Source organism: Eptesicus fuscus, chromosome 12 (assembly GCF_027574615.1).
Source record: "Eptesicus fuscus isolate TK198812 chromosome 12, DD_ASM_mEF_20220401, whole genome shotgun sequence".
NCBI classification, from domain to species: Eukaryota; Metazoa; Chordata; class Mammalia; order Chiroptera; family Vespertilionidae; genus Eptesicus; species Eptesicus fuscus.
In genome coordinates this window covers 36,337,109-36,352,760 of record NC_072484.1, presented here as the reverse complement: position 1 = coordinate 36,352,760, position 15,652 = coordinate 36,337,109, and the positions used below count along the sequence as shown (strand labels likewise).

Genomic DNA, 15,652 nt, shown 5'->3' with positions numbered 1-15,652 from the left:
TTTGGCCTGGCCAGTGTGGCTCAGTTGAGTGTCGACCTAAGAACCAGGAAGACACAGTTTGATTCTCAGGGCACATGCCCAGGTTGTGGGCTCAATTTCCCATAGGGGGCATGCAGGAGGCAGCTGATCAATGATTCTCATCATTGATGTTTCTATCTTTCCCTCTCCCTCTCTCTGAAGTCAATGAAAAACAGCAACAATAACAAAATAAACAACAAAAAACAAACTTTGAAACCATGAAGAAAATCTCTATGCTATTGGAATACAGAAGGTGTTTTTAAGAATCAAAGATGCATTCAAGACAGCAAGAAAATCTAAGAATTACAAACATATGCACCTAATGACAGACCATCCAAATGTATGAAGGAAAAACTGACAGACTGAAGGGAGAAATAGACAGTTCTACAATAATAGATACTTAAATACCCCATTCACAATAATGGATAGAACAACTAGATGGTAAGGGAATAGAGGACTTCAAGCAACACAACAAAGCAACTAGATCTAACAGACGTATACGGAACACTCTACCCAACAACAATAGAATACACATTCTTCTCAAGTGTACATGGGACATTTTCCAGGCCACAAATTAAGACACAAAAGATTTTTAAAAAAGATAACAGTATCTTCTCTTATCAAATGGGATGAACTTAGAAATTAATAACAAAAGGAAAACTGGAAAATTCACAAAATTGTGGAAATTAAGCAACACACATTTAAACAACCAATGGATCAAGGAAGAAATCACAAGGGAAATTAGAAAATACTTAAGAGAGAAATGAAAATGAAAACACAACATACCAAACCTACATGATACAGCAAAAGTGGTGCTAAGGGGGATAACATATAGCTATTAATGCTTACATTAAAAAAAAAAAAATAGCCCTGTCTGGTTTGGCTCAGTGGATAGAGCGTCAGCCTTTGGACTGAATGGTCCTGGGTTCAATTCTGGTCAAGGGCACATGCCTGGGTTGCAGCTCCATCCCCAGTGGGGGGCGGGCAGGAGGTGGCCGATGGATGATTCTTTTTTTTTTTTTTTTTAATATATTTTTATTGATTTCAGAGGAAGGGAGAGGAGAGAGATAGAAACATCAATGATGAAAGCGAATCATTAATTGGCTGCCTCCTGCACGCCCCACCCTGGGGACCAAGCCCGCAACCCAGGCATGTGCCCTTGACCAGAATCAAACCTGGGACCCTTGAGTCCACAGGCTGACGCTCTATCCACTGAGCAAAACTGGCCAGGGCTGGATGATTCTTTCTTATCATTGATGTTTCGCTCTCTCCCTCTCCCTTCTTCTCTGATACCAATAAAAATATATTTTAAAAAAAAAAGATTTCAAATCAACAACCTAGCCTTACACTTAAGAAATTATAAAAAGAATAAACTAAATCCAAAAGTAGAAGAAGGAATAATAGATAATAAAAATTAGAGCAGAGATAAATGAAATAAAGAATAGAAAATAGGGAAATCAATGAAACAAAAAGTTGTTTCTTCAAAAAGATCAACAAAACTGACAAACCTTTAGCTAAGCAGACTAAGAGAAAAAGAGAATATACAAATTACTAACATCAGAAATGAAAGTCAGGATATTACTACCTAGTTATATATTCAAATGAATTGATCATAACAACATTATTCATAATAGCTTTTATCCTGCCATTAAAGAGTTTTGATCCTGATGCTTAAATAATGAATTCTTCATCTTTGACATTATTACCATATATTACTAACATTAACAGCATATTACCATGACTTTTGCTCTTTTTATTGTTTTATATAGTTAGCTTTTAGAAACTCTAAAATTAAGTTTTATTTTAACTTAAATCATGAAAGTAAAAAACAAGTGGAACCACTAGGTTTACAACAAAAGCAGCAATCTCCTGCTTCTTCCCTTCTTACTCCTGAGTCAATTCCTCACTTTTAAATATGAGTAAATAATCAAAGATCACTGGACATTCCAGAAAAGCCTCTAACCCAAAAGACAAATAGAAAAAGAATCCTAAAGGAAATAGAGACAATACAGGGTCAAATGAAAAGTTAAAAATGTCTATGTAAATCATATACGTGTGTGTGTGTGTGTGTGTGTGTGTGTATCTATCCTCCTATCTTATAAAAGAGTAATATGCAAATTGATCATCACTCCCACACACAAGATGGCTACCGCCACAAGATGGCCAGCGGGGAGGGCAGTTGGGAGGAGACCCAGGCCTGCAGGGAAGAGCAGTTGTGGGGGACCAGGCCTGCAGGGGAGGGCAGTTAGGGGTGACCAGGCTGGCAGAAGAGGGAAGTTGGGGGCGACCGGGCCTGCAGGGAAGGGCAGTTGGGGGAGACCCAGGCCTGCAGGGGAGAGCAGTTGTGGGAGACCAGGCCTGCAGGGGAGGGCAGTTAGGGGCAATCAGGCTGGCAGGGGAGCAGTTAGGCATCAATCAGGCTGGCAGGGGAGTGGTTAGGGGGTGATCAGGCTGGCAGGCAGAAGTGGTTAGGGGCAATCAGGAAGGCAGGCAGGCGAGGATCGGGCCTAAACGGGCAGTCGGACATCCCTCGAGGGGTCCCAGATTGGAGAGGGTGCAGGCTGGGCTAAGGGACATACCCTGCCCCGTGCACAAATTTCATGCACTGGGCCTCTAGTATATATATAAAAGTCTAAGCGACTGAACAACAGATCGACCAGTTGCTATGATGCTCACTGACCACCAGGGACTGCCCCCAGGTGGTCAGTGTGCTCCCACAGGGGGAGCACTGCTCAGCCAGAAGCCAGGCTCACAGCAGGTGAGCACAGCGGAGGTGGCGGGAGCCTCTCCCACCTCTGCAGCAGCACTAAGGATGCTCAACTGCTGGCTTAGCCTCACTACCCGCGGGGAGCGGGCCTAAGCCGTCAGTCGGACATCCCCCGAGGGCTCCTGAGCCACAAGAGGGCGCAGACCAGGCTGAGGGGGACCCCCCGACCAAGTGCACGAATTTCATGCACTGGGCCTCTAGTATATACATATATAGACATATACTAGTGTGTGTGTGTGTGTGTGTGTGTGTGTGTATGCTCTATCCATAAAATAAGGATAAAAATGTTATGAAAAAGGAACAGAATAAGAAAGAGCTCTTATTTAGATGGCCATAGTGAATATTTGATGGACAGAGTTTGGAGATAAAGAAAAATTCCCAACCTCAATAGATTCCTCTATTCATGCACAGATGATCAACATTATTAGCCATCAGGAAAATGCAAATCAAAACCACAATGAGATACTACTTTATATCCACTCAGATGGCTATAATCAAAAAGACCAATACTGTTAAGAGTTGGTTAGGATGTGGAGAAATTAGAACCCTCACATGGGAATGTTAAATGGTATAGCCTCTGTGGATAACAGTTTTGCAGGTTCCTCAAGTTAAATATAGAGTTACCAGCATTTCCACTCCTAGGAAATAAAAATATACCTATATAAAACTTGTACACAAATGTTCATAGAGCAGCATTATTCATAGTAGCCCCAAAATGGAAATAACCAATGTTCATCAACAGGTGGCTGTATAAATAAAATGTAGTATATCCATAAAATGGAATGTTACTCAGCTATAAGGAATGAAGTACTGACATATGCTACAATGTGGATAAACCTTGAAAACACTATGCAAAGCAAAAGAAGCCAGACACAATTACCATGTATTATAGTTATGGGGTTTCTTTTCACAGTGATGGTTGCACAACACTGAGAGTGAATTGTACACGTTAAAAGAGTGAATTTTATGGCATAGCTCAAGTCATTATAGTGTGGGGGAAAACATAAAAAGCTTTCTAGAAAGAGAACAAAGAAGTAGATACGAGGAGAAAAAGATCAGAGACTGAAGATCAATCCAGCAGGTCCAATATCTGAATGACAGGAATTTCACAGAGAGAAAACAAAACAAATGGAAATTATTTTTTAAAATTAATGAAAGACTATTCTCAGAAATGGAAGACCTGAGTTCCCACATAGAAATGGCCTACTTGTTACTGGCACAAAGACCCATTCCATAGAACATCATTGAGAAGTTTCACAAGATAAATAAAGTGAAGATCCTAATAGTTTCCAAGATAAAAAAATACAAAGGACTGAGAATTGGAGTGGCACCAAACTTTTCATTACAAATAATGAAAGCTAACACATTACATACAGCCCTTAAGATTCTGAGGGAAAACTATTTTCTACTTTATTTATATATATATAAATTTTATATACATATAGATAAGTACATTTATGTATAATTTTTATTACTTTCAACTCTACACCCAGCAAACTGTGTGAGGTCTGAATTAAAGACATGGCAGTTTCCAAAAATTTACCTCCAGTTGAAGGTGTGCTCTAGTAAGATGAGGGACTGATTGATGCCAAGAAAGCAAAAGAACATGTGGTCCAAAAAGCATGGTGTCCATCATGGGAAAGTGGCCAAGGGCAGTCCCAAGACCAAAAGGGAAGTCACTGGACAGCAGCTAGGCAGCAGTCCCAGAAAGCAGCCTGGCCAGATCAGAGCAGAGGATAGAAGAGGGCAGCAGGGAAAACAGGAAATCATGTGTGCACATCTGGAGGGTTGGCAGATCTGGTGGAGCATGTGAAAAAATTACAAATAAAAGTTTAGAAAATAAAGTACATAAGAAAGATGGGGCAACTATTCATTCTAGGAAAAACAAAATGTATAAGAAACAAATAGCCCTAGCCGGTTTGGCTCAGAGGATAGAGCATCGGTCTGCGGACTGAAGGGTCCCAAGTTCGATTCCAGCCAAGGGCACATGCCTGGGTTGTGGGCTCGATCCCCAGTGTGGGGCATGCAGGAGGCAGCCGATCAATGATTCTCTCTCATCATTGATGTTTCTATCTCTCCCTTCCTCTCTAAAATCAATAAATATATTTAAAAAAATTTAAAAACAGAAAATAAGCCATAATCTATTATTTGGCTCTGCAGTGAACAATATTTACATGCTTATAGTAAACAGAAATATTGGTTGTTATTTAACCCAAAACTCTGATGTAATATATGGAGGGTAGGACAGGAGGTGGAGGTGACAGAGCTAAATACTCATCTATTATAGCAGGAAATCAATATATAATGATAGTGAATTTTAGAGTTGAAATAAAAGGTAATCCCATTAAAAAATAATTGTGAAGGTAAATATAAATACAGAATATGCAGCTGATGAGGCTGAGAGTGGATAAGGCTAAGGTAGGGCAGTGGGTTGGATGGCTTGTTAGCCTTTTAGTGCTCTCACTGATCCTTGCCTCCGTTCCAATTTTTAAAATACTATTGTAAAAAGTAATAGGTATATATCTCACAACAGTTCCCTGCACACACACAGTGGGGGAACTGGCCCAGCTGATGTGGCTCAACCAAGAGGTCATTGGTTCAATTCCCAGTCAATTCACATGCCCGACTTGCGGGCTGGACTCCCAGTTGGGGGGCATGCTGGTGGCAGCCGATCGATGTTTCTCTCTCATCTATGTTTTTATCTCTCTCCCTACCTCTCTTTCTAAAAATCAATACAAACATTAAAGAATGCTAATGCTTTATTAAAAAAAAAAAAAAAGATGGGAACTGGCCTAGAGGACAGTGAAAACCGTGACTCTGAAGCACTCCTGAGTCATCAGAGCGTGCTTCTTCAGGCCCCATCCCATCAGGGGTCAGTGAGATGCTGGCTCCGACCCTCTGGATACTCTGCAGACCTGGTCTTCTTGGACTTTCTGCGGAAGGGGCTAGCGGAGGACTGGAGCCTTGGCTGAACCAGGCCAATACAGGTGTGGTTCCTGGCACTGTGGCCTGGAGCTTCCCACAGGAGCCTGCCTCCAAACCACCACTCTCCTATATATCAACCACCTGTGAATTTAGGCTCCCTACATATTTCTTGTTTTCCTGAACTAATTTCTCAGGGGAATATTTTGAAATAGGCATGGTATAGATAGAAACATATGTGGAAAAGTACATGACTTCTGTCTCACTGATTCATAGTTCCTCGAACCCTGTTGAGGCCCACAGATCCTTTGTGCTTGGCACACAGTAGGTGCTCAATAAAGACCTGCGGAAGGCATAATTATGGTATAGTAGCACTCTGTTGGGTCCTTTACATTCAATCCTCACAATGTGCTTATACAGCTAGAGAGTAGGATTAGCTCTACATAACACAAGGAAACCGAGGCTCAGAGTAACCTGAACAAGGTTCACTTCACTAGTAAGGAAAGAGCTAGGATTCAAACCCAGGTGTGGCTGACTCCACAGCCTACTAAACTGGCAGCTACGGCCATAAGTCTTTTCTGGAAAAAGATCTGGCTAGGTAGATGGAGAGATGGGCAAAAAAAATGAAAATAAGAGATGAGTTCACAACTGATGCAAGAGAACCTGAAGGACCCTTCCCACGAGGAGGCTTGAGGCCGTCTGGTCGGAAGCTGGAGAACTAGCTGTCCATCCCTTCTCCCCTCACCGCAGGACAATGTCCTTGTAGCACCTACCTTCTTCAGAGAGGTTGTTCTCTTTGGTCTCCTTGTCCATCTGACAGCACCAGCCTTCCAGCCGCTCTGTTTCTGCCTGCAGTAGCTTCAAGAACCAGTAGCCATCTCGGCGGCAGGCCCCTGACTGTGTTGGCTCTGCCGGGGAGCTGGAGGAGGTCTCAAGCCAGGGGTCGGGTGGGGGAAGTGACGATGCCTCTAGGGCAGGGTCGCTGTTGTCTCCATAGGAGAGGTTGCGCTTGATCTGGGCAATCTTGGGGGCCTGCCGAGGGCCGGCATCGATGTTGATGGAGTTTGAGTTGGGGTGTGGGGTACAGTCTGGGAGGCTTCTCTCAGATGACTTACAGCTCGAGTCATTGGCATCCTGGGTATCTGAGTCGGTGTCCCGTCGGGAGGACATGCTGTGAGAGGGGGCGCTGCTTCTGTGGGTGGGGGGTGGAGTGGGGTGGGGACAGGAAGAGATGAGAGTCACCAAGAGGACCAGAGATGAGAGGCCACCCCAACCCGGACACAAGGGAGACAGAGAAACGGATGCATCATCTGCTCACCATGCGCCTGAAGCGGGTCCCACAGCCCCCGTCTCATTCTCTGCTCAGCCCTGGCCCCGCCCACACCCACACCCACACGCATATACACACACGGACAAGGTCATAAGGTTGTCTGTTTGCTGCAGTGGGGCCAGGAAGACCACCAACATTAGGGTAGCTCACATCTCAGCCCAGCCGTGGCCCCCTGCGGGCTGATTCATCTCACAGAGCAACTGCTCATTTGCCCACCCACCTGCCTGCCCGGCCTCCCATTCCTGGGCCACAGCCCACACCCCAAACCCAGCTTGGTTATTAGAAATTCAGCAAGGAGAAGTGGTTTAGGGAGAGCAGGAGAAGGCACAGGGCAGGTGAGAGCAGAGGGAGGAAGAGGAGAGGGGAGAAGCAGCCACCACCTCCATACGACTTACCGCCAGTCGTCCTCTACCTGAACCCCGATGGACTGGAATTTGGTAGCGAGACTGGGCTCCTCTTTTGGCACTGGCTGAATGCAGTCAACCTTATTGAAGGACAAGGACAGCAACGGCACGGAGACAAAGACAAAAATAAAAAACAAACACCACACTTGATGCTGAAATTCACATTAGTGGGACGACGCAAACGGACATCTGGACAGACGAACACGAGGCATGCGGACACTGCACGTGGGCCCAAGGCCGGACCAGGTTAAGCCGGGCACTGCTCATTCGTGCGGAGGCGGGCAGGAGGTGGGATGGGGTGGAGATGACTGGCTTTCCCTACTCTGAGGAGGGTGCCATCACATCGATCGCTTTGGGTCCGTTGTCCTCCGAGAGGTGGGAACCGTTCCTTCTAGTCCTCTCCTTTACACGCATCAGAGAGAGAGAGAAAAAAAAAAGGACGACGAAAGAGAAAGAAAACACACACACACACACACACACACACACACACACACACACACACACACACAAAGCCACAGCCGTTATCTGGTGTAGTTGAAGATGGGGCTGTCTCGAGGCAACAGTGTTCAGTTCCCCAACCCTGCAGCTGAAGGACAGGCTGGAGGTACCTGTACTAGGGGCAAACCTTGGACAGCAGTTCTGGGTTTGAAAATAGCCACCAATGGGAAAGATGGCAAGGTCCCTGGACTCTATGAGATGCCATTCCTGGGCCTCACTCATACTTGGCTGAGGTTACCTTCAGCACTGTCTGCTTGGGAAGCAGTAGGAAGGGCCAGGGCCAAGTGCAAAGCTAGCACTCTTTGTCTATACTCCTGTAAAGTAGAAGGAGACACAGCAACGATGATGCCCTAGGCCTGCCTTTCTTTTCTGGGACAAAGGTGTGTGGCCATGGAGTAGCCAGGCCAGCCCTTCCATGATTGTCATGAAGGAGGGAGAACCCACACTTGACCCAGGGCTTGAGGCACAAAAGGAGTGGGACAAGGGTTGCCAGGCTATCCTGGGAAATTGGGGACTCTCCAGTCTCTTGCCTTTATGGAAGAAGCAGGGGCCAGGGAGGCTTTCTGGGGCAGGGGATTGAGTACCAGGCTCCTTCTCACCATGGGGATGTGGCCGCATTTCTCCTTCAGCAAAAGCAAGCTCAGGAAATGCAGCATCATGGACAAGAGCATGGAATGGGGATAGAGGTGAATCCGGGAAGGGGAAGCCCAGGATGGGCCCAAGAACTACAGTCCTTATCCCTGTGTGTACTTCTGGATAAAGGAATCAAGGATGAGCCTAATTCTCCTTCAGACCTTCCAGAAAGGTGAGAGCATCTGGTTTGGCCAGGAGAGGGCGGGGCTACCCAAAGACTCTGGGCAGTCGGGACTAATGGTCAGAGATGAGGCTACTTTCTGTGTTCCTGGGAATCCCTGCTGGAGCACTGTACAGGGCAGGGGCTGGATCCCTCATGAAGGAGCCCAGAAAACAGGAGTGTCTCCTGGCCAACTCTCTCCTTATATATGCGGAGAAACTGAAGTCCAGAGCTGCCTCTTGGGGGAAAAATTTCAGGCAAGTGCAAGAAATTGCTCAGTGAGCCTTGTTTGGTCCATTCAGTCCCCCTTGTGTACCACGTTCCTTTGGCATTCTAGTGCTTTGTCTTTTACTTGGCCATGTCCCTGCTCAGGGGCGGCTGGGAAAATGGAGATCCCTTCCAACCCTAAGCCACAATGCACACCACCTTCATCTTCTTGATGAACTGCCCCCTGGGGTTGCGGGGGGAGTTGCACCTCCTCAAGCTCTTGGCCCACTGTATCTGCCTGCCTTTTCTGCCGAGTGTGCTCCACTTTAGTCTGGAGGTCTAGCCAGGGCAAGGAGAACCCTCTCAATCTGGATTTAGAGCAACTCTTGAAAACTGCAAGGCAGGGCCCAACTTTTCCCAGCTCTGCTAACAGAAACAGATTACTGGTACTAGGTGCATGCAGGAGCTGCAGTGAAGCAGTGGAGGGGAAGCTAGTGCACCCTGCCCTGCTGTGGCCAAGGGTGCACAGTGAGTTGGGCTTCTAGTGAGCAGACCAGTGAGCCAGTGAGCAGACCTGGCTCTGGCCACTTGGTCCTAGAAAGCTATATCCCTGGATCCTTTCCCATGGATGGAGGCATCTAGAACGGCATCACACTGCTCAATCTGACGTGGGTCTGGTGCCTTGAGCCACCTACCTGTCCCCAAGGTCCAAGAGGGCTCTGGGCAAAGTGCCCCTTGAGTAACCCCTGTGGCTCAAGGGCCCTGGGTCCTGGGCCCCTGGCCCATCTGTGTCTACGCTCCACGCTGCTCCCACTGCCAAGTGGGACTGTGGCCTCCGCACCCGAGTTGACCTTGGATTAGAGAACTGTTAGGCCAGTCCCGCCTCCCACGCATTGGCTGGCAGGGCAAAAGGTGGAGTGGACAGACAGTGGACAGGAGATGACTGGCTGAGTGTAACTACATTCACTGGGATGACCCATTGGAGGAGCAAGGACAGGTACCCACGGTTGCAGACTTTGCAGCACGTGTGGGCAAACTCAAGGAAGGTATGGCTAAGGGTGGAATTTGATTTGGCCACTTGTGACTAGATCCCCCCAAATACACAGATAAACCACTTTCACCCAGGACAGATAGTGGGTCTTCACCAGATGTAATTACACACAGACAGGTGCACAGAGCGAGTTAAGGACACAGAGTGCAAAAGGGGCCCCTACTTGTATTCCTATAGATGACAGTTTCCTTTTGGGGATGGCCTCAGGATGGGATTCGGAGCTGGTCAGTGTCCCTTGTTCACTCTTCAGAGCTGCATATTTTGGGGGTGGTTCTGGGGCCTCAGAGGCTGAGGTGATTCCACCCCGTGTCACACTGGGTGGTCGAGTACTGCTGTCCAGGCTGTCCGACGAGTTGCTCAGGCCCGACTGGCTCGTCACCTCACTCTTGTGGTCCTGGCTGTCCAGGTAGGTATCCTGGGCGGACTCAGTACTGCTCTGGACCGTGACTGAGATGAACGGCTTTGATGTGGTACGTGGAGGGACCGGTGGTGGGGTCTTCTTATACGCTACTAGGCATGATGAACCTGCAGATGGATGAGAGGAGGGCAAGGGAAAAGGTGAGGCCCCGCAACTCTCTTAAGCCCCTTTCAAGTCTGAAGCCCTGCCTGACCTGGCCCTAGCCCTGGCCTCAGCAGTTCCCTCAGCAAGGATTTCTGGAGCAGGAGAATGAGGATTAGACACAGCAATGACCAAGACAGACATAGGCCCTGGCCACCCTCATGCTGGGCGCCAAGGCCAAGTCTAGTGGGGGAAGCCAACGTGGACCAAAGACACCCTCCACCTCACAGTCACACACAACGGTATTATCTAGCTGTGGAATGGGCTAGGACAGTGGTTAGCAAACTGCGGCTAGAGAGCCACATGCGGCTCGAGAGCAGCTGTTTGCCGCTCTGTTGACTAATGAGTTTGCCGACCATTGCCTTAGGGAAAAACACTTAAACATTTTAATAATGTACTAATGTCTTTAACCTGAAGTCAAAAGTTCTGGGTAAGGGTAATGCCTTACGCAGTGTTCGGCAAACTCATTAGTCAACAGAGCGGCAAACCATGGCTCACGAGCCTCATGTGGCTTGCGAGCCGCGGTTTGCTGACCACTGGGCTAGGAGGTGAAATTCATGGTGCCAGAGGCTGTGACAGAGCCTGACAGGGGAGGCAGTGACAACAGAGTGAAGGTCAGGACAGCTAAGGAATGGTTAACCTTGCTTTCCTCAGGCTCACTGAGAGACCTACTGCTCCCTGCTACTGCTCCTTTCCTTCTACTCTACCTTCCCTCTACCCCTGTTCTCTCTACTTGGATGCCCCATCTATGCCTGAGCAAAGACCAACACATCCCTCAGGGACCAGCTAACCCTTTTCCCATCTTGCCATTCCCATCCCACCTCCTCTTCTTATGTGAAAACCTATACACCAGTCTGCCTCCCTTCAAGACACCATCACATCTGGTCTGACTCCCCGTTCTCCACCAAGATTCAGGGAAGCAGGACCTGCCATGAGTGGGAGTTGATGTAATCTTTGAATCCCATTCCCAGTGTGTCCTAGGGCTGGCTCACAGCAGGGGCACAAAACACCAAAGGCCTAGAGATGGCTTCTTAATGCTGAACTTTTGCCTGAAATGAAAGGTGCTTTTCTTCTTTTTAAATGTGTGTTTTTTGTGTTTGTTTTTTTTTTTTTGAGAGAGGGAGAGGGATAGAGAGATTGAAGCACCTATGAGAAACATCAATCAGCTGCCTCCTGCACGCCCCCTACTGGGGATCGAACCTGTAACCTGAGCATGTGCCCTAATCAGGAATAGCATGGGTGACCTCTTGGTTCAGGGGTCGACATGACACTCAGCCACTGAGCCAGACTGGCCGGGCTGGAAGATGCTTTTCAAACAGCAGGAGCTACTTGCTGTGAGGGGCTGAGTCAGATCCAGTGGTTTTTCTCAGCATCTTAACTCCAACTGCCTTTTTCCCATGAGGACTGGAACAAGCCTCTCCATGGGTCCAGGCCAGGCTGGGAGCAGGAGCCAGATGAGTGAGGTTAAGCCTAACTTCAAGGAGCTACCAATTAATGAGGGCGAAGGCCCAATGGAAACCTACAAAACGAGGCGTAGGTGCCACAGGGGCTATGGACAAGACACAAAATCTCTCCATCTGTCACTATGGATGATCACTAAACAAATCTAACAGAATGGCTAAAATAAACAGTGACAACACCAAATGCTTGCGACGATGCAGAGAAACTGAATCACACATACTGCTAGTGGAAATGTAAAATGATATAATCACCCTGGAAAATGGTTTGGCAGTTTCTTTTAAAACTAAGCATGCAATTACCGTACAACTCAGCAATTTACTCTTGGGCATTTATTCCATAGAAATGATAAAGTGTTCACAAAAACCTAAATGTTCATGGCAGCTTTATTTGTAATCACCAAAAACTGGAAACAACCTAGATGTCCTTCAGTGGGTGAATAACAGTAAGAAACTGGTACATCCAGACTATGGAATACTACTCAGCATTAAAAATAAATGAACTATTGATATAAGCAACAAGTGAATAATGCCGAGTGAAAAAAGCAATCTCAGAAAGTTACATACTGTATACTTTTATTTAAAAAATTCTTGAAATCGCCTGGCTCAGTGGCTGAGTATCAACCTATGAACCAGGAGGTCACGGTTCGACTCCCAGTCAGGGAACATGCCTGTGTTGCAGGCTCGATCCCCAGTGTGGGGCGTGCAGAAGGCAGCCGATTAATGATTCTTTCTCATCATTGATGTTTCCATCTCTCTTTCCCTCTCCCTTCCTCTCTGAAATCAATAAAAGCATATTTAAAAAATTCTTAAAATCACCTAATTATATAGTTGGGGAACGAATTGGTGGTGGTGGGGAGGCTAGGGGGAGAGGGTGATGGACAAGAGGTAGGGATGTAAGTGTGGTTATAAGAAGGTGACAAGAGGAATCCTTGTGTGTGTTAATTGATGGAACAGTTGTATCTTGACTGTGGATACATGAACTTGCACATGTGATGAAATTACAAGACTAAATATATGCGCAGTGATTACACAGGCTGTATCACAGGGGTTAAGGCTCAGACAGGCCCAGGGCTGGCATGGCTCCTACTGGTTTCTACTATAGGGGTGGGAGCCAAAATTTTACCACTCCCCAGCCACTGGTAGGGAGGATGGGATGGTTCTCTGATCAGCTGAGGGGCAGTTTCCCCTAAGAGCTGGACATTGAGAGCAGAGTGCTGAAGCCAGGACTCACTGAGGATTTTAGGAATTGATTTGTGTTTAGGGATCTGTGGAAGAGGTAACCCTCCCATCCCAGGAGACAATGGGGTTGCCCCCAGTCTGGGGTCTGGACTGAATGAGGACTAACGTTTTAATCTCACTCTCAGGGTTATCTAGGCCCAGAGTCCTTCTGACGTATTCTCAGAGGCCCTGAGCCCTGGCTGAGGCAGCCACCCAGACAGAAGAGAGGCCAGGCCAGATGGCCAGATGTGATAAGAGGAAAAGTGAACTTATCTAGATTCTTGTCTCCTGGGGCACAGGTCCCAGCCAGATAGGCAGTGTGACTAACAGAGGATTTCGGGGCCTCATGGACTCCCTGGGTGGTAGACATCCCTTTGCTCTGAGCACTCTCCTCCCCAGGGCAGGGGGAAGGGACCTGACTGCATAGGACACCTCTCATTTCACATGTGTGAAATGTTAGTTACACAGGCCATCGCCTCCCCAGCCCCTTCCAACATCACACTCCAGCCACTCTGTTTCTCATACCCATTACACTTCCTCCCAACTTTATACCTGTTGTTCTTTCTGCCTGGAAAGCTGCTCTCACCTCCTCATGTTTCAAATGTCACATCCTCAGAGAGGCCTCCTTTGATTGCCCTATACTTTCATATCACTCAGGATCTCCATCAGTGCACCTATCACATTTGTCTTGGCTCATTTAGGGATCTGCTTGATGGTTATAGGCCTGGAACGGTTGGGGGAACTCTTGTCTGTCTTGGCACAGCAGGTCTTATCTCAGGCCAAGGGTAATACTTCAAGTACAGAATGCTCTCAATATATATTTGTTGGATAATAACATTAATCTCATCATTGATACAAACCCCGTATCCGGGTCCCAAAAGTCATAGTTATTTAGTCGTAGTGAAAGCTCCCAACACTTTAGTATCCAAGGTTCTAACCCCCTCCCAAATTTGGACCATTTTGGTTTGGTCCTACTCACCTATCTGTGCAGTTTCATCTCCTGTCCTCCCACTCCCCCAGCATGCTTCTTGCAGCATCAGAGAGCCAAATGCACTTTCCCAAACACACCTCACTCTTCATGCACCCAAGCCTTTGCACATGCACTTGTTTCTGCCAGAATTCCTTTTCATGTCCTCCCTGATTCTCATACTTCAACCAGTTCTTCACCCTCAGTTCTTCCTGGCTCAGGCAGAGTCTGCGTCTTTCCTCTCTTTGTGGATCAGCTGGAGCACTCAAGGCTGTGGCCATGATTCCAACAGAGTGTGTGTCCTGTGTGTGTCAGTGGACCAGTGTCCAGCCCAGAAAGTGCACAACCAACATTTGCCAATTAAGCTTTAGAGGGAAGCAAGTGCCCCAGAGACCCAAGATGTTGGACTTGGCCAGATTGTGACTGTGGCCCTTCCTGCCCTAGGGAGACACTGTATGTGCCACAATTAACCCCGTGGCACATAGGTCCAACTCTTTGTCCATTCACTCTGGAAGACTTTCAGATTTGCCTTGGAAGCCTAGAGGTGAGCATCCTTCCAGTGTGACCATCTCCTCCAGCTGGTCCTTGTGCATATTTTCAAAGATCCTGAATGAAGCATTGCTGAGCCACAGCAGCATGTGTACAATGAACCACCACTCCCAGGAGCCACATGCTTCCCTGCCCCCATCGTGGCCATGCCAATCCCCCATGCCAAGGTTCAGATAGAAGCCAGTGTGTGACGCCTCCTCCATGCAGCCTGTCCTGGCTATAGACATCCAGCCCAGACTCCCTGCCCCACATTGTACAAGTCCTTGCTTCTTCTAATGAGTCCTTTTGTCTCATTTCTGCCTCTGCCCCAATATTTTATCCAGCAAACCCTATTTATTATATCTGAATAAATTTGTTTCTGCATTTTGTTTTTTAATGTTAAGGTGTATAAGATGGCTAAACAGAGCTTCAGACTTTCCGAAGAGTGGCTATGACTCCATCTCTTGAGAAATCTGGAGGACACAGCAAACCCAGGAAGCTAGTCCCCTGCACGTGCCTTGGAGGCCAAGATGGACTTACTAGTAGTCCTGAGGCCCAGCATAGCCCTTGTGCTTGCTGGTTCCCAGGGGGCCAAGCTGGGCAGGGGATTGAATAAGAGGTCTAGAATAGGAACAGATGCAGGGGACCACAGACTGTGGGAGCCATGACAGCAGGCTTTACAGAAGAGGCAATGGGATTCACTCAAGGCCCCACATGAAGGGACAGAGCTAGACTCAGAGCCAGAACGCCCTAAATTCTTTTTGCTGCCTCTGCCAACCTTAGGAATAGGCTTTTCAGAGGAAGGCTGAGGACCTATAAGATCCCATGCCCTCTCTCACTGCATAACCTGTCAAACCACACAGCTAAATCCAGCAACTCATTTGTATGTGGTACAAACAGAACTGAAGACTCCCACCTATCCTCAAATTC

At 47.3% G+C, this 15,652-nt stretch overlaps 1 protein-coding gene across 5 annotated transcripts in view; it reads right to left on the bottom strand.

The window, feature by feature from the left end:
* DLGAP4 (DLG associated protein 4) overlaps window positions 1–15,652 on the bottom strand; it is a 76,049-nt gene that overhangs the window by 8,908 nt on the left and 51,489 nt on the right. For 3 of the 5 annotated variants that reach the window (XM_008149656.3, XM_054724385.1, XM_008149659.3), the window contains 3 exons: window positions 10,154–10,515; window positions 7,433–7,521; window positions 6,481–6,899 (listed from right to left, as the gene is read on the bottom strand). In XM_008149656.3, the coding sequence (XP_008147878.1) occupies window positions 6,481–6,899; window positions 7,433–7,521; window positions 10,154–10,515 (870 nt within the window). Of the gene's footprint in view, window positions 1–6,480; window positions 6,900–7,432; window positions 7,522–7,763; window positions 7,844–10,153; window positions 10,516–14,206; window positions 14,301–15,652 lie in introns of those variants that run through there. The other 2 variants (XM_054724386.1, XM_008149657.3) reach the window with 2 other exon arrangements.